The following is a 27336-nucleotide window of genomic DNA, read 5'->3' as shown; positions in this document are numbered from 1 at the left end:
AAGCACTGCCTCAGTTGGAAGGCATATTTGGGACTTTGGATGGAGACAGGAGGTAAAAGGTCAAGTGTTGTGTCTCCTGTTCTTGGGTACTGTGAAAAGGGAGGAGGTGTTGGGAGGATGGAAGAGTGGACAGGGATGTTGCAGAAAGAATGCGGAAAGTGGAGTGCAGGGAATTGTTTAGTGGTGGCATCACACTGGTATTATCAGAACTGGCGAAAGTTGATCTGTTGAATCCAAAGTCTGGTGGTGAGCAGGTGAACTTTATCATAGTCTGGGAAGGATGGGTAGATGTGAAAGTAGAAGCACATGAAATAGAAGAATCCTTGTGAACGGCCCCACGAACCATGGTGGAGGGAATCTCCGGCTGGAGTGAGAGGAAGCCATATCGGAAGAGCTGGTTGCATCATATGAACAAAATGGAATAAAGTCCTTACAGGAAGCAGAGTATGAGGAAATGTAGTCAAGGTAGAAGGAAGAGTCAGGTGTGTTTATTGGCTCCAACATATCTCGCAATAGATCTTGTCAGACACTTACCACAGAGCACGCTGCGGAATTGTTATTCTATCAAAGTTATCCATTGAAAGAGTTGCATTAGGCTGCTTCATAGCCGTCATTACAGTCTCAGACCTTGGGAAAACTGGTCTGAAGCATGCCTTGCAAGGTTGGAATCCACAGCTGCCTCACATCAGGTTCCCAACTCCAATTTAAGAATTGAGGTTCATTATTAATGTAAACCTACTTGTGACAACAAAGATTATTATAAAGATTATTCTTGTTTTGAGTCTGTGAACTATTTCTTTTTCAATTTTCTCTGTTTTCCTTTGTCTGTTGATGGTATCTACTAACTAACTGATAGGGGCCTGATAACCACATTTCTACCATTCTAAAGCTGACACTAGGAAACGAGTTAGGAGAACTTATTGATAAATTCTCTGCTTTAAGGGAAAACCTGGCTTCTGGGCAGGGCGATTGTATAACATAGTGCTTTAGTTAGCTCTCTAAAATTAGCAGTTCAGATTGCCTGGACTTTCAAGCAGGTATCTACATCCAAGAACCTCATCCTGCCTGTAATTTAATCTAGTCACAATTTGTTAACTTTCCTTTCATTATTGTTCTATTTACATATGGCAAAAAAGTCTGTTAAAATGCAGACATTCTTAGCATAGAATCATAGAATCACTACAATGCAGAAGGAGGCCATTCAGCCCATCGAGTCTGCATCAACCCTCTGAAAGACTACCCGACCTAGACCAACTCCCCCAACCCATCCCCGTAACCCCATAACACACCAAACCTGTACAACCCTGGACATTAAGGGGCAACTTATATCATTGTCAATCCACCTAACCTGCACATTTTTGGAAATAATGTCATTATTTTATTCATTTTCTAATTCATCAAAACAGTGTAAATAACAAATTTGCATTCAAGATAATGAGGTAAGTAATGACAAGTAAAAGATCAAAATACTTATAGATAAATGAAATAAATTGCTTCTGTGACTACAATTGAAAGTAATATTAATGATAAAATTGGTTTGATTTATGGTCAGGATAATATTTTCGGCAGATTCAGCATTTAAAATTGCTCTTTTTAAACCTTTGAATTGTTTCTCGTAAAAATCTCAAATGTTTGGTGTATTCTACTTTGAAAACTAAAACAACATGGTGGTTCTAAGAATTGTGTTAGTGACATTTTAACACCATTTTTAAGAATGCTCTTTTCTCAGCTAGGTACCTTTTGTACCACACATCATTCCCTGGCAAGGTGACCAACTCTCAATCTTTGCCAACTTTTTTCTCTAACTAATTGCTGGAAGAAATCTAATCTGACCTGAGTTATCTCGCCCTCTGATTTTCTCATTCTCACCTTTACTCAGAGATGTCCATGCATTATAATTTCTTTGTGTACATTTGCGAACACGGTATTGAGGAATTTGATCTTAATTTGTGGTTAAGTATGCTAAAGAATATACATTTTTTGTGTTTAGTTTTCAGATTATTGATCAATGGATCCCTGATAAATTGTTGAAAATCTGTTTCTTTTTTTGTAGCAAAGCAGTCTTTTGTCTTCAATTAACCACATTTCCTTTTCATTCTCTGTAAAGTTCAGTAACTGAAATTTTCCTCATGGACTGTCGAATAATGTGGAATTGTTTGAGTTTTTCATGTGTTCATAAGCATTATATTTAATTTGAACCTCTGGTCCCTAACTAGTGTAAGTCTCTATTGATTTTTTGCAATGTATAATAAATGCATGCTGTTGAACAGCATGTCACCTTGTGAATTGCCCTGTTTGTGGACAAGGCATGATTAATTTCCCTAAATACTCATCTCCCTGCCCTGCAGTGAACCTAATGTGCTCGATGAATCCCAGGGGCTGGCTGCTGAGATTAACCTTTCTAGGTACAGTGTAATGTTGCATTTATGTCAATGTACATGCTGGGAATCCTGATAACACATTTGTTTGTCATTTAACAAGTCTTGCTATTTAGTTGTCATTTGAATTTTCCAAACAAAAACCATATTCCCATTCACCTGTCTATATTCTCATAAATGTTGTACTTATTTGTCTGTAGTACCTGTGATTTAATTGAAAATCAGATGTGTCATGAAAACGTTCCATTATTCTAATATTATCAACCCATGGTCTCATAACATTCACCTGTGTGCACAGATTCCAGCTTTTTAAATAATCGAGTCTTTGATGGTGAAGGTGGAGGTATAACATAAAACATAATAGCATAAAAAAGTAAGGAACAATAAAGGGTCACACATTTTAATAACCAATCTCTGTTGCTACTGGAATAAATTCTCATAATTCATATAAATTACTCAAGACCACGCTGCGATTAAGTGGAAGCTGTAATATTGTCAGACACCTCAAGGTAATTGGGTGAAATTTCAGAATATCAGCGTTATATTAGTTATCAAACATTAATGTTTTTAAAACAAATGAAACAGTTTGACCTTTCGTGCTGTTTACATTTCCTACTAGGTTTATCAAATATATATACTATATTTATGCAAGTGAAACAGACATTTGAAATAAAAATGATGGACAAATTCAAATTTAGTGCTGTTAAAGGCCTCTTGGATCTAAGCATTTCCAAAATCATTATTCTTGTGCCTATACTGTCAAATAATAGTAATAAAGCTAAATCATGAAAAATGAGATGTATAACATTACATTATCACTTCGCTTAAATATATGTATCCCTAGTTGCATGCCTGCTTCTAAGCATGCAACACATGTGGCAGTGCACAATAGGAAAGTTGGAAGATTGGATAGGAGTCCAGTCTCTTCACTTGATTTTCATACCAGTCTATTCCAGTATCATCAGAAATCCAGAGGAATGCCCAGCCCAAAGTGCTCCAGTCATTCATCTTGACAGAATTATATTGTTAACAAACTCATCTTCTACATACCATCTTTAATAATGGGCAATACAAGCGTGAGGCAATTATGCGTATAATTGCAACCCCTGATTCTGCTTCACTTCCTGTTTATCCTTTGGGTTTCATAACAGATGTATCATAATCATTGCAGCAATTCTTGATCACTCCAAAGCATTATTTTAAAGAAACTTTGGTTTTACCTAACAGCCCTTCTTTTCTCTGAAGTTGTTTAACAAAATGCTGCTTAGTGGATAAGTGCCTCGAACTCTAATTTTAGTTTGAGCATGACTTTAATTACAAAGGCAACAAAATTCTTTGGCTACATAATGTGAATTTGAGTGTGATTTATCAGCATTACTCAAATCTACCACACGCAGTCTCAGATTTACAATCACACTATCTTTTGTGGGTGCTTATCTTGATTCAACCTTTCATAGAAGATATGCCATTAGCCACTCGAGCATCAAATTCATCTTTTCTTTTTATTGGATATACAATCTTGTCCAAGACTCAAAATTGTCTTGTGAAGGAAGTGATGAACTAGTGATCCAAAGGGTTTTAGCTATATCAAATATTGTGGGTGCAATTTTCCCAGACAAAGGGAGGAATCTTCGGGTGCAAGTGTGAGTTGAATGCCATAAGCATGATATCAGGCCAGGATGCTGACATCATCCTATTCAAGTTTTCACTGTGGCAGGACTGAAGACAAAGTGAGGGGTGCACATGCAGCTGACATGGCAGAAGTTAAAATATTCAAATAAGTCATGAAATACTCTCTTAACTCCCAATTCTGGAGGGCAGCACAGTGGTGCAGTGAATTAACATGGCGCCGAGGTCCCAGGTTTGATCCCTGCTCTGGGTCACTGTCCATATGGACTTTGCACATTCTCCCCGTGTTTGCATGGGTTTCGCCCCCACAATCCAAAAGATGTGCAAGGTAGGTGAATTAACCACGCCAAATTGCCCCTTAATTGGGAAAAAAATGAATTGGGTACTCTAAATTTATAACAAAAAAAATCTCAATTCTGGATTTATCAACCAGGGCACTTGTTTCTTAATCTGTCAGCAACTCAATGAGAAGGGCTTCTTCAGTGAAACTAATAAGCTGAGGATCAATGCAAAAACTTTGATCTATAGGGTATGATGGCACAGTGGTTAACACTGCTGCCTTACAGCACCAAGGGCCAAGGTTCAATTCTAGCCTTGGTACTGTCTGTGTGTAGTTAGCACATTCTTTCTGTGTTTGCGTGGGTTACCTCCGGTGTGGTGATGTGCATCACGTTAATGTAAATACATGCAGACTAGCTAGACACTAGAGGGAGCACCAGAGACATCACACACTCAACCAATAGATCAGTTAGATAGGACACAACCAATGGACATTCACGACACACACAGAGGTGACACGACCACAGAAGGGCATTACACCAACCCATATATGAAGGACACCACACACATGATCTGCCTCTTTCCAGTGGAGACATTCAGTGAGTACAGACACAGGGTTGATTCAATATCACTCCCACCACGTGGATTGTAGCAGTCTGGCTAGTCAGTCTGGGTAGCTATAGTAGGATTAGCAATAGTGTCAAACCCAAGTTATAGAAGTGTATATAGTTTAATAAACGTGTTGAAGTTATCTCCACGTCTGAACCTTCCTTTGTCAAGTGCACCACAAGGAAGCCGCTTATGCTACACCTAGAGCATAACAAGACATCGGGTGCTTCAGTTTCCTCCCACATTTCAAAGATGTGCAGGGTAGGTGGGGTTTCAAGGATAGGGCAGGGGAGTGAGCCTAGGTAGAGTGGTCTTTCAGAGGGCTGGTGCAGGCTCGATGGACTGAAAGGCTTCCTTCTCAACTGTAGGGATTCTATGGTTCTAAGGACTGGACAGTTGCAGCCATGGCCAGGTGAGGGATAGCTGTTCAAAGCATTTCCTCTCTCAAAAAGAGGTATCACTTCTTGACAGGCTATTGTCAACGTCTTTGAAAGCATTCACCTTCAGCTGCACTTATGTTCTGCATTGGCATGGGGGCAGCTTTTGAAACTCTACTTTACAGCTCTGATGGAGAACAAGACAAGGAATACCAGGAACAACACCATGACTTCTGCTCAGCTGCATGCTGCTCCTCAGGGCAAAGTGGATAGAAAAAAAATTCTGCTCCAAGAAAGCAAGAAGCCCCACAGTGAGTCTATAGAAAGACCCCTCGACATGTCTGAGCATTAGTGCCTCAAGAGGCTCAGACTTTCATGGCTGGTTATGGAATGGAATTACTGACTATTTACAGCATAGAAGGAAGCCATTTGTCCCACTGTGTCCATGCTACCTCCCTGCATGAGCAAGTCAACTATCTGACTCCACTCATGTATATAATGAGATGCAGACAGGCAGTGATTGACACATAGGATGACCAGTAAGCATACAACACAGTACAGCCAATCACCAGACACAACACTACCACTATAAAGCCAGAGGGCACTAGGTTTCCCGCTCTCTCGGGACCCAGCTACTGAGACAGTCCGAGTGCACGAGCTAGCAAGTATAAACCCCATGCGGTAGCTAGTAAGTTTGGTCAGGCTACTACAAGGTCACTAGTCAGATCAGTACAGTGTCGACCCACAGCTGAATATGTTTATCAGTTCTATAGTTGAATAAAACAGTGTTGGATCTTCTCCAGTGTTAGACGTCTGTTTCTAACTTCCCTGCATCCAGTGTAGTCCACATCAAACCAACCTGCCTAACACATCATGGTACCAGAGTGTTGCTGATCTTGATGGACCTACCTCGAGTGAATCAGCATTGACCAGCAAGCAGCCATCCAGCAAAATGGAAAACATCCAACCTCCTCCGCAACTCCGCATCTCCGGCAACATTGGCACCAACTGGAAAATCTTCAAGCAAAAGTTCCTCTTGTACATCGAGGCCTCCGACCTTGAGGCAGCATCGGATGCCAGGAAGATCGCGCTATTTCTCTCCACAGCGGGGGATCACGCCATCCATATCTACAATTCCCTTACGTTCGCCGATGGCGAAGATAAAACAAAATTCAAAACAGTCCTGCTGAAGTTCGACAGCCACTGTGACATTGAGGTGAATGAGAGCTTTGAACGGTACATCTTCCAGCAGAGGCTTCAGGGTAAGGATGAACCTTTTCAGTCCTTCTTGACCCATCTCCGTATCCAAGGGCAGTCATGTAACTATGACTCAATGGCTGATTCCGTGATCTGGGATCAGATCGTTTTCAGGGTCCACTCTGACTCCCTGCAGCAGCAGCTCCTTAAAATCAAACAGTTGACCCTCTCTGCTATTGAGACGTGCGTTGTCCATGAGCATGCCAAGAATCGTTGCTCCCACATCAGGGTGGCAGAAACTGTAACGCTGGCCTCCCACAAGGTGGAAAGGATGCAGGCCATCGCACAGATGCAAGGCCTGAACATCGAGGAGAGTGGCCATTTTGCACACTTTTCCCGGATCCCTGCGCATGCGCGCCACGACCGAGTGGACGACGAGACCGACAACCCGACTGCGCAGGTGCGTACGTCGACCAACCGCACTGCGCATGCACGATGGCGCACGGAACGCGCTGACGTCAGCGTCATGACTTGTCCAAATTGTGGCTCCGCCCACTTAAAGCGGCAATGTCCGGCAAAAGGACGCCAATGTCTCCAGTGTGGCAAGCTTGGCCACTACGCAGCCCTTTGCAGATCTGCTCCACCGCTCAGCAGCCGCGATCCCAGCTGCGGCGCAGAAGTGTCCGCTCAATACAGCATGGAATGCCAGATTCCAATCTGGACAGACCCTGATGCTGACTGCCTCAAGTCTCCATATCGGGTGGGCACCATAACCACACATGAGCTGGCCTCCACCACACCTGCGCAACGCCTCTCGATCCTCAGTGTGGATCCAGACGACGAGTGGTGTGCTGTCCTCACAGTTAACAAGGCTCGCATCCGATTTAAACTAGACACTGGCCCATCTGCGAACCTCATCTCACAATCCGACCTCGACACCATCCAGGCCCGACCAAGCATTCTTCCACCGGCCTGCCAGCTCCTTGACTACAATGGCAATCCCATTTCTGCCAGTGGCTCATGTCAACTCGGGGTATCCAACAAGGCGATCAAGACAACATTACGGTTTGAAATCGTCAGGCCTGACAGGGCGTCCCTGCTCTGAGCTCGTGCATGCAAGCTCCTGAACCTGGTCCAGCAAGTCCACACCATGTCATTGTCACCGATGACGGCCTCGCCCGATGGAAATTTGCAAGCCGACATTATCGCGCAGTACCACAGTGTATTCGATGGAATGGGCACGCTCCCATACCGATATAAAATCCTGCCCAAGCCGAACGCCACCCCTGTAATTCATGCAACATGCTGGGTGCCGGCGCCCCTCAAGGATCGTCTGAAAAAGCAACTACAGGACCTCCAAGACCAGGGCATCATCTCGAAGGTCACAGAGCCAACAGACTGGGCCAGCTCCATGGTCTCCGTAAAGATGCCATCAGGGGAGCTCTGGATTTGCATTGATCCTAAGGATCTAAACCGCAATATCATGCGGGAGCATTACCCGATCCCGAAACGTGAAGAGTTGACCAGTGAGATGGCTCATGCCAAATTCTTCACTAAGCTGGACGCCTCCCGGGGCTTTTGGCAAATACAGCTGGACGCATCCAGTCGCAAGCTGTGCACTTTCAACACCCCATTCAGTCGCTACTGCTACAACCGCATGCCTTTCGGCATCATATCTGCCTCCGAAGTGTTTCACTGCATCATGGAGCAGATGATGGAGGGCATCGAGGGGGTGCGAGTATATGTGGATTACGTGATTATCTGGTCCACAACGCCTCAGGAACACATCGCTCGCCTCAAGCAGGTCTTCCAGTGAATTCATGAACATGATCTCCAGCTCAACAGGGCCAAGTGCTCATTTGGTAAATCGGATATTAAGTTTCTAGGTGACCACATCTCGCAGCAGGGTGTGCGGCCAGACGCCGACAAGGTCTCGGCGATCAACGCCATGAAGACCCCGGAGGAGAAGAAAGCGGTCCTCCGCTTCCTCGGGATGGTCAACTTTCTCGGGAAATTCATTCTCAATATGGCATCCCACAACACGGCCCTCCGCCATCTCGTCAAGAAGTCAACGGAATTCCAGTGGCTGCCCACATATGAAGCGGAATGGTGTAAGCTGAAGGCAAAGCTCACCACAGCCCCAACCAAGGAAACCAAGATATCAACTGATGCAAGCTAGTACAGTATTGGGGTGGTGCTCCTCCAGCAAGATGACTCCTCAGCCTGGGCTCCTGACAGGAATAGTCAAGTTTCATGACTACATTTACGGCCTGCCGAAATTCACGGTGGAAACGGACCACAGGCCTCTAGTCCACATAATCCAGAAGGATTTAAATGACATAACATCTCAGTTACAGCGAATTCTACTTCGACTCCGCCGCTATGACTTCGAACTTGTCTACACACCAGGCAAAGAGCTGATCATTGCAGATGCCCTATCCCGGTCCATCACCACACCGTGTGAACAAAGTGACTTCATCTGCCACTTAGAAGCGCAAGTGCAATTGTGTGCCATCAACCTCCCAGCCTCTGACGAACGGGTGGTCCAAATTCGTGAGGAAACGGCCAAGGATCCTCTACTGCAGCGTGTGATGCAGCACCTTACCCATGGCTGACAGAAGGGACAATGTCCCCAATTCTTTAACGTGAAAGATGATGAGGGTTGTGGAGGGAATCCTTCTGAAACTCGATCGTTATTCCTCAGAGCATCCAGGCTATGGTGCTGGGTCAACTCCATGAGGGTCACCTTGGAGTTGAGAAATGCCGACACAGAGCTTGGGAGGCGGTTTATTAGCCAGGCATTAACCAGGACATTGTCAACACAGTCCTCAAATGCCCCACCTGGCAAATGTTTCAACCGGCTCAACCCAAGGAAACACTGCAACAGCATGAGATTGTGACCTCTCCGTGGTCCAAAGTAGGTGGAGACCTTTTCCACGCCAAGGGGTGTGACTACGTACTCCTGGTCAACTACTTCTCCAGTTACCAAGAAGTGGTGAAACTGTCCGACCTCACGTCGAAAGCGGTCATCAAAGCCTGCAAAGAAACGTTCGCCAGGCATGGGATACCGCTCATGGTAATGAGCGACAAAGGTTCACACTTTTACAGCCAGGAATGGTCTGATTTTGCACAGTCCTACAACGTCCGTCACGTTACCTCCAGTCCCCAGTACCCGCAAACAAATGGGAAGGCCGAGAAAGGGGTCCATTTTGTCAAGCGGTTGCTGTGTAAAGCTGCAGACTCAGGCTCCGACTTCAACCTGGCAATGCTGGCATACAGGGCAATCCCACTGTCCACTGGGTTGTCTCCAGCGCAGATGCTCATGAATCGCACTCTGAGGACCACAGTTCCAGCCATCCATGTTCCAGACCTTGACCACCTCACGGTTTTACAAAACATGCAGTAGTCCCGGGCCCAACAGAAGGCTACGTATGATGCTCATGCCACGGATCTACCTGAGCTGGCTCCAGCCGATCATGTTCGCATCCAGTTCCTGAGGGCGGCTGGTCAGCCACAGCTGTTGTTGTCAAACAAGTTGCCCCAAGATCTTTCCTGGTCCGCATGGCTGATGGCTCCCTGCTACGGCGCAACAGACGGGCATTGCGAAGAGTTCCACACCCACCACCTGACCACAGTGCTCCGCCGGCCATCATACTTCCTCCGGACGTACCCTGCCACGAGGCCACCAATCTGCCAGCGATCTTGCTGGCCCACGTGACCACCGCAATGGCAGCGATCCCACCTATCCATGTGCAGGCGGCTCCTCATGCACCTCTGCGGCGATTGACAAGAATTCGCGCCTACCACAAAGACTGAATCCGTAGATTGAACTTTTGTAAATTTTGTGACTGAATTCATCGATTTAACCTTTGTAAATATTGCTTTGTTTGCCATGTATCTGCACTATCGACACCTTCCCATGTATATACGTTTGTTCAAGCACCATTTGTATATAGCCAGGCATATATATACGTATACATACCTCAGTATTTATTTAACTAAAAAAAAGGGGAGATGGCATAGTATCCACTCATTTATATAATGAGATGCAGACAGGCAGTGATTGACACATAGGATGACCAGTAAACATACAACACAGTACAGCCAATCACCAGACACAACACTACCACTATAAAGCCAGAGTGCACTAGGTTTCCGTCTCTCGGGACCTAGCTACTGAGACAGTCAGAGTCCACGAGCTAGCAAGTGCAAACACCATGCGGTAGCTAGTAAGTCTGGTCAGGCTACTACAAGGTCACCAGTCAGATCAATATAGTGTCGACCCACAGCTGAATATGTATATCAGTTCTATAGTTGAATAAAACAGTGTTGGATCTTCTCCAGTGTTAGATGTCTGTTTCTAATTTCCCTGTGTCGAGTGCCGTCCATATCGAACCAACCTGCCTAACACATCAGTCTACTGCAAGGAGCAAAATAAATTTGCAATGGCTTGTGTGGGTTAGCAGGGAAGGACAAAATCCGTGGAAGGTGACTAGAGAGGGCAATAGGCTCAGGGTGAGTGTGAATCTTGGCTGCTCAGATGGACATGTGAAGAGGTGCCTGAAGAAAGAGGAATGAGTAGAGCTGCAAGGTGTGTTGGTCAAATGAGTACTGAAAGGAGAATGCTGGGAAAGCCAGAGTCCGGAGCTTGGCATCTAAAAGTATTACGCAACTCCCTCCCCTGCCCACCTGATGTCCTGGATCCTCTTGGTGCACTGTCTCCAGGTTGGAGGGACCACTGTATTGCTGCTAGCTTCCTTGGCCTCTTCCATCCATGCCTGTTTGGGAGAAGAGCTCCCCTCATTGTCATCCCTCAGCAATGGTCAGTAGCACTCCAAGTAAGAATGGGATACCTCGGGAGCAGCTTTCCTGAGTCTCCCCTCCATTCCTGCAGCTGCTGCAGCCTCAAATATCAAAGTGCTGAGTCATTCTGGCTCTTTAATCAGAAATTCGTCCTTTGACAGATCTAGTGGGTCATCCTGTCCACCGTCTGTGATCAATCGAGTAACCCAGACAAGGATTAAGTTGGGAAAATTCTGTCCTGTATGTGGAAACAAGTATTACAGTAATCTATCCACAACTACATGACTGACTGCTGTACCTTCTGATCCATTTGATGTCAAATAACTGATGAACTTTGGAAAGGAAGTAGAAAACACCATGCTGAAGGGATTTGCAGTACTTTGGAAATTCTAAGACTATTTAGACAGTGATTTAGAAAATTACCAAAAGATGGCAATAGATTTGAAACATTGATAGCCAATGTACAAACCTGCTGTGAATATGTTAAATGGTAGGTATACACAATGGACTAGAAATTGGATGGCACCATTCTTTTAGGTGCAGGATTATCATTGCAACCAGCCACACCCATCCCAATCAAGGTTCAACAACACTATCTTGAACGCTCAGGTGAACGAGCTGGACGCCAAGAGGAACGATATGGCCTGGATGTTCACTAAGTCATAATGAGTTGCGAACTCTTCAAAAATGGTTGGGTCCTGATTTTGGGATTGTTGACCCCACTCTAGGGCTGTGTGATTTTCAAGGGTGTGGATGCGAGCCCACACTTAGCACTCTCAACCTGGCTGACTCCATTAAGGACATTGGCACTTTTCAAGGGAACAGATCAGGTTTTAAGCGAGTCATGAACCATAGTCTGCATGAATGGACCTTGTAAAACATGAGTTCAAAGGTTCCTCCTCTTTCCCCATATATCAAGCTATGCCCCCAAACTAACATCCCCACCCGAATGGTCCCAAATGTCCCCTTTGCCAAGCTTTTCCACAACCCATCCCCATGGATGTTTATGCCCACTATGCCAAGCTATAGCACGTCCATGCCCAATTATCTACTATACTGCCAAGAATACACATTGAATCTTGGCGAGAATACATGTATTCATTATCCTGATAAAACATCCTAGCCCCAGGGGAAACATTGATTGATTGACAGCTCCGAGTCTCTGATCTCTGCTGTCAATTGCACGGTGTTTATTTGCACAAGCTGAAGCCGTTTCAAGTGCTTACAGCTTCTGATATTGATACTTTAAAAGGTCAGGGTGATTGACACTTTTATTGCATTGTAGTTTAAGGACTTAGTCAGCAAAGTGGAAAGTAACAAATGAATGGCTTTTAAAATGTTATTTCTTACATATCCTCCTGTCACTGTAGAATTCATTGGTTCTATGCAGTGTATAGTAGGTCACTGGGTATAGTTTGGCATAGCGGGCGTCAGGGGCTTTTTTTGAGTGTATGGGATAATAGCCTGGTATGAAGGGGTATGCGGTGACATGGATTGGGCATGGAGAGTGTGTTGGGGGTGAGCGGTTGTGAGGGGTGAGAGTTGAAGGGTATTTCTGTTTTTCTATAACAGGAACAGCATCCCACTGTATCAGGGCGGGCCTGAAAACATCCCACCTCAGCATCCGGCAGCCCCTGGGGCTGCCTCTGACCTCTTTCCTGGGTTGGCTGGCCCAACTGCAGCAAATGCACATCTGCCGTAAACCGCCACCCCCTCAACCCATTGGCAATTAAGATTCTGCCTTTGCAAGCACTTTCTCCTGAGGTGGGAGGGCTGAACCATGGATTTTCCCGACTCTATCCCCTCAGTGATGCAAATCAGATCTATGTTTTTGTGACTTGGCAGGATGTCCACATGCATCATCTTGAGGGAGGCAGGGGCATCAATGCTCAGAATCTGGTCCCCAGGACATGACAGCACTGCTGAAAAAGTCAAATTAATTTTCACCTGCGGTCAAGTTGCAGGAAAGCATCATTACATTATTTTAAAAATTATTTCATGAGACATGGGCAGTGCTGGCTAGGGTAGCATTTGTTATCCATCTCGATTGCACTTGAGAAGGTGGGGGTGAGCTGCAGTCTGGAATTGCTGCAGTCCTTCGGGTGTAGGTGCACCCACAGTGCTGTTAGGGAGGGAGTTCCAAGATTTTCACCCAGCGACAGTGAAGGAACGGCGATATAATTGCAAGGCAGGGTGGTGTGTGGATTTGAGGGGAACCTGAAAGTGGCGGGCTTTTCCTGCCCTTATCCTTCAAGGTGGTAGAAGTTGCGTGTTGGAAGGTGTTGTCAAAGGAGCAGTGGTGAGGTGCATGTTTTATAGACTGTGGTTCGGTGGTGGAGGCAGTGATATGTTGAAGGTGGTGGATGCGATGCCAGTCAATCAGGCTGCTTTGTCCTGATGGTGTTGAGCTACTTGAGTGTTATTGGAGCTACTCTTTCCAGGCAAGTGGAGAGTATTGCATCACACTCCTGTCTTCATAGAATCACAGCATCTTTACAGGTACAGTGCATTAAGAGGCCATTTAGCCCAGCAAGTCTATACTGGCTCTCTGAAAGATCATGCTACCCTGTCCCATTCCCCTGCCTGATCCCCGTAGCCTTGTGCATTCTTTCTTTTCAGACAGCAATCCAATTCCCTTTTGAATACTTAGATTGAACCTGCCTCCACCACCCTCTCATGAAGTTCACTCTAGACTCCACCACCCTCTGGGTGAAAAAAGTTTTCTTCACATCATTTCTACTCCTTCTGCCAATTATTTTGAATCTGTGCCCTTTAGTTCCTGATGTACCCTTGGGTGGGAACAGTTTCTCACTATTTATCCTGAGTATCTTGAATATCCCTCTCCTTTTCTTGATGGAAAACAGTCCCAACCTCTCTAATCTATCCTCATACTTACAATTCTGTATCCCTGGAATCATTCTTGCGTTTCTCTTCTGTACTTTCTCCAATGCCTTCACATCCTTCCTCAACTATGACACACAGAACTGGACACAGTATTTCAGTGAGGCCGAACCAATGTTTTATGCAAGTCCAACATGGTTTCTTTCTCTTGTAGGTACACCCACAGTGCTGTTATGCAGCGCCGGCCCTAGGGTTGCTGGCGCCCCGGGCAAGCTGAGCTTCGGCGCCCTTGGGGGGGGGGGGGGGGGGGGCGGGGCCGGGGTGGGGGGCCGGGCCGGGGTGGGGGGGGGGGGGTCGTGGCCGGGGGCGTGGCCGGGGGGGGGGCCGGGGCCGAGAGGGGGGCGGGGCCGAGAGGGCCTCCGACCTTTTCCGCATTCTCAACGTCGAACCCGCTTTCAGTTGTCCAGGACTTGAAGCTCCGGAATGCTCTCCTCAAATCTCCTTTCCGACACTCCGTTAGTCTACTTTTTTGATGAATGACCAAGATTCCTGTCACCTGATCCAACCGCGCCTCATGTGACTTGATGTCAAATTTTGTTTGATAACCATTCTGTGCAGCACCCTCGACTTTAAAGATGCAGTGAAATGAAAGCGGTTGTTGACAACATCATGACTGTTGGTGACTTCCTGTCTATGACATAAAAACATCTGCCAGTTTACAATAATAACCCTTCACTTACTTTCCCATTTAGTAAAAATAGGAAAAGAAAAACCCTACGTCCAAAAATAGTATTTTCCCAGCACCGCGGCGGAGTCTGTTTATTTACTTTTGTTAATAAATCCACAGATGAAGAGCACTTATACAAACATGTAATGGCTTACTTCTATCTTTATTCTCGCACACATGGCGGGGGGGGGGGGGGGGGGGGGGGTGCGGGTGTGTGGGGAACTGGTGAGCGAATGTCTTCAGTAAATGTGGCAAGACTTTACATCAGGGCGTCAGACGTTTGTGTCTCGGGCTTCTGACGATATTGTTAAACCCATAAGCTTTGCCCAAGGCCTTAACGAACTACCACTGCTCAATGGGCACTCCACTGCTTCATAAAATGGCTGTATTCCAACACAGATCTTAAGGTCTCAGAACAGCAGCCACGCAGTGAGCTCTGTAGCATCTGCCCGCATCACATACTAAACAGGGGAGAGAAAAAATATTACAGATTAAAATCTGTACCCGGGGGGGGGAGCGGACCCGATGGGGGGGGCGGGGCGGGGGGCGGACCCGAGGGGGGGGCGGGGCGGGCGGACCCGAGGGGGGGGGGGGGGCGGGCGGGCCCGCGGGGGGGGCGGGGCGGGCGGACCCGAGGCGCGGGGGGGGAGCAGACCGAGCGGGCGGGCGGACCGACCGAGCGGGTGGGCGGACCAAGGGGACGGACCGCGGGGAATGCGGCCACCGCGCATGCGCTGGTTGGCGCCGGCCCAACTGCGCATGCGCGGGACCCGAGTCTGGCGCCCCCGAGCACATGGCGCCCCGGGCAACAGCCCGAGTTGCCGGTGCCTTGAGCCGGCCCTGCTGTTATGGAGGGAGTTCCAGGATTTTGGCCCAGCGACAGGCAGCTTACTCTCAATCTCCCATAGAGTGATTAGCACTGTTTCTTCACAGTTCCATGGTCCCAGGTTCGATTCCCGGCTTGGGTCACCATCAGTTCAGATTCTGCATGTTCTCCCTGTGTCTGCATGGGTTTCCTCCCGGTGCTCCGGTTTCCTCCCACAAATCCGGAAAGATGTGCTGTTAGGTGAATTGGACGTTATGAATTCTCCCTCTGTGTACCTGAACAGGCACCGTAGTGTGGTGACTAGGGGATTTTCATAGTAACTTCATTGTAGTGTTAATGTAAGCTGACTTGTGACAATAAAGATTGTTATAATAAAGTGTGAAATACTATATGCTTTATTAATTGCTCTCTCAATATGCACTGCCATCTTCAATAACTTATGTACATTTACACTGAGGTACCTGTATTTCTGCACCTGCTTTAGAGTTTCTTTCTTTATTTTATACCGTCTCTCCATATTCTTCCTGCCAACATGAATCACCTTACACTTCTCTGCATTGAACATCATCTGCCACTTGTCTGCCCAATGCATCAACATGACTGTCCTCTCAAAATGTAAGATTATCCTCATCACAGTTGACAACGGTTCCAAACTTTGTTTCGTGGGCAAATTTTGAAATTATGCTCTGAACACCTTAATCTAGACCATAAATATATATGAAGAATATATATCAAGAAGAGCAAGAAACACTGACTGTGGGAAAATCCACTCCAAACCTTCTTCCAATTCTGAAATGTAACCATTTATGTCTAATCTGTGTTTCCTGTCACTCAGCCAATTTCTTAACCAAGAACCTACTTTCCCTTTTACCAAATGAGCTAGAATTTTTCTCACAAGTCTGTGTGTTGCACTGTATCAAGTGCATTTTGAAAATCCATATACACCACATCAACAGCATTGTCCTTATCAATTTTCTCTGTTACTTCCTCAAATAACTCCAGCAAGTTAGGTAAACATGATTTTCCTTGAATTAATCTATGCTGGCTTTCGCTAGTTAGCCTGCACTTATTTAGGTATTATTGATTCAGTTCCAAACTATAGTTTCCAGATCGTTCCCTCTCTCTGAAGTCAAGATGACATGTCTATAATTGCTGGCTTTATCCTTGCAGCCTTTTTTGAACAAGGGTGTAGCATTCACAATTCTCCAGTCCTCTGGGACCACCCCTGTGCCTAAGGAAGACTGGAAGATTAACACCAGTGTCTCTGCAATTTCCACCCTCACTTTGATGTATCTCATCCACCCCTGGTACCTTAGCAATTTTAATCAAAGGTAACTGTTCTAACACCTTCTCCTTTTAATTGTAAATTCTTCTCATGTATCAGTTACTTCCTCTCACCTCAGTCCGGGTAAAATCTTCATCTTTTGTGAAGACAAATGCAAAGTACTCATTTAATCCCACACTATTTCTCCTGCCTCCATTAGCAAGTCCTCTTTTTTTAAATCCCTAATCAGCCTTATTCTTTCCTTTACCACCATTTTATTATGTACATGCTTATAGAAAACCTTGGGATATGCTTTTATGTTAGCTGCCAGACTCTCTTCATGCTCTCCCCTTGCTTTTCTTATTAATTTTTTCACTTCCTCTCTAGTCCTACATTCAGCCTGATTCTCTATTGCATTTTCTACCTGACATCTATTGAACACAAACTTCTTCCTTTTCATATTCGACTCTATCTCTCTTGTTATCCAGGGCGCTCTGGATTTATTTGTCCTACCTTTTCCCTTCAAAGGAATATATCATAACATTGCCTGCAATTCTTTTTCTTTGAAGGTGGCCCATTATTTAACGACCATCTTTTTTCAGATTCATTCCCATCCCATCGAAGTTTGCTTTCCCCCATTAATTATCCCTGTTGTGGATTGTTCTCTGTCCTTTTCCATGGCCAACGGACACTTTTAATACAATGGTCACTGTCCACTATTATTGATCCCCTTGGGCCAACTTATTCCCCAGAACCAGGTCCAACAGTGGCTGTCCTCGCTTTGGACCATAAATATTGCTGCAGAAAAGTATCATGAACACATTCCAGAAGCTCTCGCCCCTCTTCCTTTTGCACAATTCCTATCCCAGTCTATATCTGGATAATTGAAGTCCCCCATTATGATTACTCTATAATTCTTGCAACTCTCTGTTATTTCTTTGCAAATTTGTTTCTCTGCATCTGTTCCACAAATTGGTGGTCTATATACTACACCGATTAATGTCATTGCACCTTTTTTGATGAGGATTTCAATGGGGCAGCGTGGAGGAGAACAACGATGACAATGCAGACCACAATGTTTGGTGCATTGGCAGGACTTCCAGATAGCTCCCTCACACAGTCAAGGAGCTTAGAGTAGTCTGGCTCCAACATGGCACCTGTTGAGAACTTGAAGTTCATCCTTTCCAGAGTGTAAGTGGCATTGTTGGTTGACCAATCCATGTTAGAGTGCCAGCTAGTCACTGTCTCAGCTTCCACTGCAACACAGCTGGTATCCTCCCAACATCTCCCTGCTGCAGTAGAAGCCCAGACAAACGGATGACAAGATCCAGGGTAGCTGTCTTGCAAGGCTCAAGAGTGTTGCAATCACAGGTACAGATTTCACTGCACAAAGAAGCATGCAGGATTTTAAACTAATCCAACAACCTGTCCTCCAAAGGATTACTGGGATTGTTGAGGTGCACTCCATAGGTATGGCAGTGACTCTGTAGATGACAAACCAGTTCCTTTCTCAAAGTGTCAGTATTTGTGCTCCCAACATTGCCACTCTGCCAATGCCGTTGCTGTTGCCACTGAGACAGGCCGGACTGCCACTGCCCATGCTGATGTGGTGCAGCCCCTGCAAGCCCAGATGGTTCAAAGGCATCCTGCAAGGTCATCTGAAGTCTTTCCTGGTGAAAATCAGCAGTCTTCTACCAGCCATGTTGCAGCTGCTTGGGTAGTCACTGTCTCAGAGCACTAAGCCAGTAGAGGACATGATGGGCACTAAAGGATTGCATAGGGGTGAGTAGTTCAATTTTGTTTATCCAATCATTCTACTGTGGCAACACCACACAGGAAAGGAGCCAGTGGCTTATGATACCCTTGGGAAGTGGCGGGAGAGTGTTATATGAACTCATTTATAGCCCAGTATTCCTTGGCTGGATTCAAGGTGAAATAAACATGCACACAGGAAAGCTGAAGGAAAAAATTGAAATTACGAAGAGTAATTTTCAATGTTCATGGTCACGGATAGTCTCACCCATCTGCACTGTAAATTTGGTGAGTACAAGAACACTGTTCCTTATTTTCTGCCCCTTGGTTAGCTTGATAAGTATGGAGAATTGCCTTTACATAAGATCGTTTGAACTTAGGTATATTGCATAGCCTTATCTTTAGCAGAATTTAAAAAAAATAATAATTTAGAGTACCCAATTATTTATTTTCCAATTAAGGGGCAATTTAGCATGGCCAATCCATCTAGCCTGCGCATCTTTTGGGTTGTGGCGGTGAGACTTATGCAAACACAGGGAGAATGTACAAACTCCACACGGACAGTGAGCCAGGGTCGGGATCGAACTTGGGACCTCAGCGCTGTTAGGCAGCATTGTTAACCACTGCATCACATTGTTAGCAGAATTGTGTCTTGCAAGTTGTGTTATCATCTGATGAATTATTGAAATTCTGATGTCCCTTAGTTCACAATATTCACAATATTACACAATGTTTGAAATAAGTTGCTTACGCCTCCACCATTGCCAGACTTACTTTTAAATCAGCAATATTGTCTGTTTCTGTTTCAGATCAGTGTAATCTTGCAATTTTATCTTCCTTGTGAAAATGTTAAGTGAGTCCTCACATGTTAGAGGAGATTTATTTGGACAAAATGTAACACAAATATTCTAATGGTCAAGGGAAAGCATTGCTTTTGTAAGATTATTTACACAATGTCAGTGTTTCCGTAAAACCAACTCCACACCAGACTGTTAGACACTATTAATCTCAACCAAGTTAATAATGTTATGGACTTATCAAAAGACTAAAGTAACCAAAGGAATTAAAACAATTATAAGTAATCTAATCTTTAAGAGCATGTAAAAGTCAAAGTTTATCAGGTACACCGAATGCCGGCAAATGTGTGGAACTGCAGTCTGATGTGGGTGTTTCAAACTCAAAAAGAAGACAATTTATTTGCTGAAATTAAGTTAGTTATAGTTTTCTGAAACACGAAGCAAGCACTACAAAAATAATGATAAACAGTAATGAAACAGCTGACACGTGAGAGTTATTTGGAATCTGATTAACGTTTGATGTGCTTAACAGGGTAGCAAGTGTCCAAAGTGAACCTGGTCAGCAAAATCTTCTCGTACAGCAACCACTGGGAAGAAGGAGAGGCCTCAGGCAGGTGAGAACATGAATTCTGATCTTTAGAGTAATGTTGAAAACCCAGACATCAAACATAATGGGCTAGATTTTCCGTTCAGGAGACTGCGTTAAAAGAAATATACTTTGAACAATCTATGCTAGTTGATAGCGAAAAAAACGTCCATTCAAGAAACCAATTTAAAGCTTTTAAATCTCCTCAACTGGTTAATCATAGAATCCCTACAGTGCAGAAGGAGGCCATTCGGCCCATCGAGTCTGCACCGGCCCTTGGAAAGAGCACCCTACTTAAGCCCACGCCTCCACCCTATCCCTGTAACCCCACCTAACCTTTTTGAACACTAAGGGGCAATTTAATATGACCAATCTACCGAACCTGCACATCTTTGGACTGTGGGAGGAAACCAGAGCACCCGGAGGAAACCCACACTGACAAAGTGCAGAGAAAGTGCAAACTCCACACAGACAGTCACCCGAGGTCGGAATTGAACCCGAGTCCCTGGAGCTGTGAGGCAGCAGTGCTAACCACTGTGCCACCGTGTTAATCTCTTATAAAACAACAAACAAACTTCAATTCAGATCCCACTTTTAAGATAACTAATCCTTGAGTAACTGCTTTAAACTGTTGATCAAACTGTAAACTTGTAACACTCTGTGGAAATAATTAAATACAACACAGCCAAGCATTCTTAATGGCATGATAATTGTCCTTGGGGAAATGTCAACTCGAACGTCAATTGAATCTGCATGACCAGATGATATTTTTTTTCTAACCACACCACATGGCTTGCAATCAAACAGTCCAGCAGTTGGGATTTTTAACTCTTGCTGGCAGCTTCAGCCTGTTTTTCATGTTTAAAGAGCGCGAGATTGAAAAAAACATCAGATTATGACACATAAGCAGACCATATCAGCCCTTCAAGAGTGCTTATGTCTCCTCCATTAATCTACTTCCACACTTCAGAGGGGCTGGTTCAGCACAGTGGGCTAAATAGCTGGCTTGTAATGCAGAATAATGCCTGCAGCGCGGGTTCAATTCCAGTACCAGCCTCCCCGAACAGGCACTGGAATATGGTGACTAGGGCTTTTCACAGTAACTTCATTGAATCCTACTTGTGACAATAAGCGATTATTATTATTATCTGCTGCCCTTGAAATAATTTGCTCATCTTGTATTACTTCAACCATGAAATATTGTACTTGGGATGCTTCAAGGCTTAACTTGACTTGGTGACTGCTGTCTTTTACTTGGCTGTATTGTCACTTCCAGAATTTAAGCGGTAACCTTTCTCAGTGTTTCTGTAACTCCCTGTGGGGCCAGGATTTAATGCAGAGAGGTGGTGGCATTGCCCACCAACCAGAAAGCCCTGGAAGGCTCGGCTATATTTTATGGTCTTCGTGCAATTAGTTGCTTGACGTTGTAGCTGCCACTCTCATTTGACAGGATGTCCCTCTGCCAGCCAGTCTGAGGCCAGGAACCTCATGTGACACTGCGTTAGAACTATAGTAGTATCAATTAATATGCAATAATATCCCCAAGAAGGTTTTGTGGGACTGAGTGGCAGAGACATACTTTAGAATGATGCTGCAGATAGCCATTGAAATGCTACCTTAGTTAGAGGAGAAGAGATGATAAGGATTTGAGCAATGATTATTTATGTGAAGTTGGATTAAAGTCCATTCTCGGAATAGAGAGAACTTTATGTTGCACTTGGCTGTACTTGGTGGCAACATCAATTTTAAAAATGGAAAATATTCTACATCTCAACATTAACAGCTATCACTTTCCTAAATGTAAGCTAGGAATTCCTAACAGCTCTTATGCAATAAAGCAAATTTGGAATAATGTTAATGCTTTTAAAATACTTTGTAAAAATGGTTACTGTTCCTGTTAGCCACGGCGAGCTCTCCTCTCACGACCGAAGTTACAAACTGAAGTAAGAGGACGACAGGGTGCCCGGTTATCGACAACCAGACGCAACATCCAGCCGAAAGCCAAACCGCTAGGTAAGAGCCAGAATTAAGTTTTCTGACAAGTAGAGTTTAGGTTATCTGACAACTAAGTGCACTTGGAAACTAAAATTATGAACAGTGTCACAGGAAATGGAAACATTTCAAACCTACTAAACCATTTGATGAAAGCAATGCTTAAGGGTATAAAGACAACAATTAAATGAAAACAAATAAACCGTTTTTAAAATCCTATCAGACTTTGAAGTAGCATAATGTGGTGCTGTGCCATGAAAAGGCATGATGCTGCAGTGCCCTTTCTGGTAAGTCCAAATTCTTTGACAAGATAGATAGGGGACATGTGACAGACGGGTTCCGATTGGAGGCAAGAATATCCGAGAATATCTTAGCCACCATTTTGGGGGGTTTGGTGTGATATTGTTAGGACATTCGCATTATTTTTCAGAATGATTTTGGTTTGACTGCTTTATGGGCACTGAGATTGGTAGCCACTTAATGACAATAATAACAACATTGATCATGATTATACAGTAAACACGTATATGGACTTTTTGAAGGCATTCAACAAAGTGCCACAAAGAAGGCTCATTAAGAAGATAGAAACACTTAAAATAATTTTAAAAAGGGAATTGGACTAGTTCTTGAGGATGAGGAAATAAGCAAGTTTTCTCTTGTAAATTGTGGGTGCAGGCAGGGTGGACCTAATGGGCCCCTTCCGTGTTGTAAGTTTCTATAATTCAATTAGAGACCGGCATACAGTGGAAGGGTAAAATACAAAACTGGAAGGAAGAAATTCAGAATAATGGAAGGAATAGTAATAAATCACATTATGACATAAGAAGCTAACCAGACTGATTTTCCAAGGTTATTTATTTTAATAAGGAACAAGAAAAGTACAGCACAGGAACAGGTCCTTTGGCCCTCCAAGCCTGTGTCAATCATGATGCCCTAACCTTTCCTCCAAATGTGCATATATCCTGTCCCTCAGTATCATTTCTAAAAGTTTCCCCACCACTGATGTCAGTCTCACCGGCCTATAATTTGCTGGATTGTCCCTGCTTCCTTTCTCAAACAAGGAAACAACATTGGCTATTCTCCAGTCCTCTGGAACCTCGCCTGTGGTCAAAGAGGATGTAGAGATAGGTTAAGGCCCCATTCTCCCCTTGCCTCCTGCAGTAACGTGGGATAGATCCCATCCGGCCCCAGGGACCGGATGCAATTTCAGATACTCAACACTTCCTCCTTTGATATATTGACATTCTCAAGAGCTTTCACACACCTACCCCTGACCTCAACATCCGTCATATCCTTCTACCTGGCGAATATTCATACAAAGTACTCATTGAGGGTTTCACCCACTTTCTATGGTTCCACGCGTAACTTCCCTCCATTGTATTTAATGGGTCTACTCTTTGTCTTACTACCCTCCTGCTCCTAATATATATAAAAAGCTTTAGGATTCTCTTTGACCATGTTTGCTAAAGACATTTCATGGTCCTGGTTAGCCCTCCTGATTCCACGTTTAAGTTCCTTCCTACTTTCACTGTAATCCTCAAGGGCTTCATCAGTTTTTAGATGCCTAGACCTATGTATAAATATATATTATAACTGATGATTATGTATTGACTTTATCCTGCTCTCTTAGCATTTAAATGAAATAGATATTTTAAATCAACATCACCATGTTTTTACTTGGACTTTGGATTCTGACAGAGCAAAAGAGGTCAGTTACCTTCACTGAAATACAGCAGGATACCAAGACTCAGCAACAGGCAACAATTGTAGAGGGAAAGGAAACTGCAGCAGAACAGGTGGAGGGCAACAGACCAGAATCTGCTGCGGCACCATCTTCAGCTGCCACTTCACCCATTTCAACAGCACAACCTCGATCCCCTGTAAGTCAGGGTCCAAGCATTCTAGACCACAGCCAGGTAAATGTCCTAAATAGCACATCTAGTCTGACACCTTCAAGAGATGAGTGCTATAAAAAAAAAAATTTCTAATCACAAGGTGATTCCCAAACTGCAAAATGTCAAAGATTCATCAGAAACCTCTTCCTGGATTCAGTCATATAATAAAACAACTTAGTTGCATTCACATAGAAGTGTATTTCATGTCTCAAGGTGTCACAAAGTGGTTCCTGTGTTGTTCTCTGTGTTGCTTTAGCTGGATGGCTTGGATGTGTAGTGTTGAATAAAGAACAACAAGCTTTGTTAACTAACGAAACTAATTTATTAACGCTACTAAATAAGATTCGTACATTCCTAAAGTATAAGGTTACTGAATTAAACTATGCTATCTCAAACTGCAGAACTCTCAAATACACAATCTTACGCCTAAACATCTTCCCTCAGAATCGCAGGAGTCACGTGATATTTATATGATTGCTCCTTATCTCCATCTGGTGGTGAGAAGTATTGACATCAAATTGTTAACCCTTTGTATTCCTTACACTATACATGGTGTTACAGTTCCCAGTGAATTACTTTTGAAGGTAGTCACAATTATATAGGGAAATGCAACAACCAAATTCACAAAGAAAGGTACCACACACAGCAATGTTGGAATTGAGCAGTTAAACTCTTTTGGTGTTGACTAAGTGATAAATATTTACCAGGACACCAAGAATGTTTTTTGCGTTCTTCAAATAGTGTCCTGTGACCTTTCACATGCACCTGGGAAAAAAGTTGGGCCCCCATAGTTTAATATCTCATCTGAAAGACTTGTGACAATGCAGCACTCTCTAGGTATTGCATGCCCGCTGGGTGGCATGAATGGAGCTGCAGGGAAGTAAAATACTGAGGAGCAACTGAGGAGGCAGATTCCAAGGCAGATTGGCTGCTCATTCCATGGAGGTGCAGCCAATTTGCACAATAAGGGGCCATTCTGTGGGCCTGCTGACATTTTGCCCACATCAGTGCCCTCCTTCACCTGTATATAACTCGGGTAGGTAAGAAGGTGCCTTCCATCTGGAGAAGAGTGTGATCCAACAATTCATAATAAGAGATAGAAATATGGAGAGAATAATCTAAAAATCTGACTGATATATCTTAATCAAGTAACAAGTGGGAGTTGGAACTGACATAAAAAGATGTTTGACGATGTTAAGTAAGTTTGCGCGCAGCATATCATCTGCCCAGTAATATCCTAAAATGGCAATTAACAGTTTAATGTAATTAATGGGATCCCAATTTCCAGATTTAAAAAGACTAATGCCTGTGATGCACTATCAATTATGACGAGATGAGAGTAGAATGTAATCGAGGCTTTATTACACAGAGATGTGGCCTCCTACAGCAGCTGGTGAAATGGCTGCTGTACGGAGAGCACACATATTTATACTCCGCCTCCTGGGTGGAGCCAGCAGGCAGGGATCTACCCCCGTATCTGTAGTACAGGGGCCTTACCGTAAAACCGATATATATACAGTATAATACATCAGTGGTGACTACCACAGCTTGACTCCAGGTGGGCACTCCAAACACTCATCTGTAGGCCTTGAGAAGCTGGAAATGACCATAACCTCAGCAGCAATTGGGCAGTGAGTCATTTCACCATCATTTTAAGGGAATTAAACCCCAGAATTTGGCCAGAAATGCTGTAATGTTTTCCTATTTCTCAGTATTTAATTAGTCTGTGTAGCTTTGAGCTTACTGACAGTGGTGCAAGGTTCTACTCACCCATGCTGCATTCAAGCAGGCGAGCCATCAGCTAACTGGTCTACAGAGCCACAGGTTATTTGGAAGGAATTGTTGCCAGGGGAAGCTACTAATAGGGGTGAAAAACCAGGGGAAAAAAACGATAAACTAAAAGAGTTTACATTGTAGCCAACTGAGGTGGCCACGTCCCGATTCCAAAATGGATACTCGCAAAGAGTGCAGGGAAAAATGGACTGCACTAGCAAACAAGCAGGTGCAAGGTTTTCTGTGGATTAGGACTTGCAGAACCCAGACAGAACTGAAACTACAAGCTATTAGCATAGTAATGAGCTATCTCCGGGGACAAAAAGAAACATTGAAACAATCGGTACCAGGACAGACTCCCCGGCGCCAGTGGAAGCTAAAACAAAGGCAGGCCAACGGTTACATAGAGCCCATCCAACGATCAGGGAACGACTCCGTTATTGGAGAGAATCGATACAAACGATTGGGACATGGTCCAATTAATTGGGACCAAGTCCAGGGTCCGCCCAGAAGGGCGCGAAACCCCTTGGGGTATAAAGCAGAGTCCCCAAGGTCAGTTCGCTCTCTTAGAAGCTCTTGAGAACTCTTAGCTTCTCCATCTTCACCTTGGCATTTGGCTCTCAGCGACGAGAGGCCTGCCAAGCACCAGCCAAGTAAGTCTAAGGTCAACGCACGTTACGAGATAGGCGCTCCTAGTTATTATTCTATACCAGTTTGAAGCCAGCAGTATCAGAACCGGACAACGGCCATTGTTCCTCTGACTGAGTGGGCTACTCGAAGCTAAGTATAGGCTTTTAGTAGTAGTTGTAGTTTAGCGAGTAGAGTTTATGCATGAGTAATAATCAACTGTGTGTGTAAATAAATGTGCATTGATTTCAAACTTACTAACTGGTGTATTGAGTCATTGATCAGTATTCGGCTTTGAACCCTGTGGTGGTATCAGAAAGATACCTGGCGACTCTTGAGCAAAGGTAATTAAAACAGAGCAAATTAAGGGAAAGCATAACGAGCAACAACATATGAAAAAGGTAGTCTGAGTGATTTATTGTAATCATATTCCAAAGTTGTACTGTCTTATAGTTGGATCTGGGTTTGCATAATTCCTCACACAGCAAATTTCTAATTCCAACTAATCCTCTGGTTGATGCAAAGGGTGGCATTCACAATTTTATTGTCTAAGGGTGGTGGTGGGCAGGCCCAGGGTTGCTGCATCCACTGGCTAGAATGGCATAAATCCACGCCCAATTCTGCATGTGGAGCCTCGTTAATTATCATGAACGAGTGTCTATCCATACCACCAGGCAGATAGGGATGTGATTTGTCTTCCCGCCATCTGCCATGTTTAAAGGACCGGGTGCCATATTTAAACACCAGTGCAGCACACTGATATCACTCTCTCTAGCCCACTGTCGTCAGGAAACTGCTCAACATGGTATCCTGCCACATACAAAAGGTCATCTCCCTCAGGATTATGGAGCACTCCGCTTCAGCCACCAGACCCACTAGGCATTGCTTCGAGGTGTCCGAGACACATGTCCCCTACCCCAGCGATGGTTCCAGGAAGCACCCAAACATCGCCTCTCGGCATGGGAGCCGATCGCCCAGGAGGTC

The 27336-nt window shown here is 44.5% G+C and overlaps 1 protein-coding gene across 11 annotated transcripts in view; it reads left to right on the top strand.

The window, feature by feature from the left end:
* Positions 1 to 27336, top strand: part of LOC119960968 (protein unc-80 homolog) — a 475408-nt gene that overhangs the window by 437385 nt on the left and 10687 nt on the right. For 6 of the 11 annotated variants that reach the window (XM_038788541.1, XM_038788560.1, XM_038788547.1 and 3 more), the window contains 4 exons: positions 2349 to 2405; positions 20012 to 20093; positions 21967 to 22078; positions 23756 to 23973. In XM_038788541.1, the coding sequence (XP_038644469.1) occupies positions 2349 to 2405; positions 20012 to 20093; positions 21967 to 22078; positions 23756 to 23973 (469 nt within the window). The remainder of the gene's footprint in view (positions 1 to 2348; positions 2406 to 20011; positions 20094 to 21966; positions 22079 to 23755; positions 23974 to 27336) is intronic. The other 5 variants (XM_038788566.1, XM_038788537.1, XM_038788546.1 and 2 more) reach the window with 3 other exon arrangements.

The sequence above is a fragment of the Scyliorhinus canicula genome, chromosome 2, assembly GCF_902713615.1.
Source record: "Scyliorhinus canicula chromosome 2, sScyCan1.1, whole genome shotgun sequence".
Lineage (NCBI taxonomy): Eukaryota > Metazoa > Chordata > Chondrichthyes > Carcharhiniformes > Scyliorhinidae > Scyliorhinus > Scyliorhinus canicula.
The sequence above is the reverse complement of the archived record's forward strand: the minus strand, read 5'-3'. Positions and strand labels throughout refer to the sequence as shown.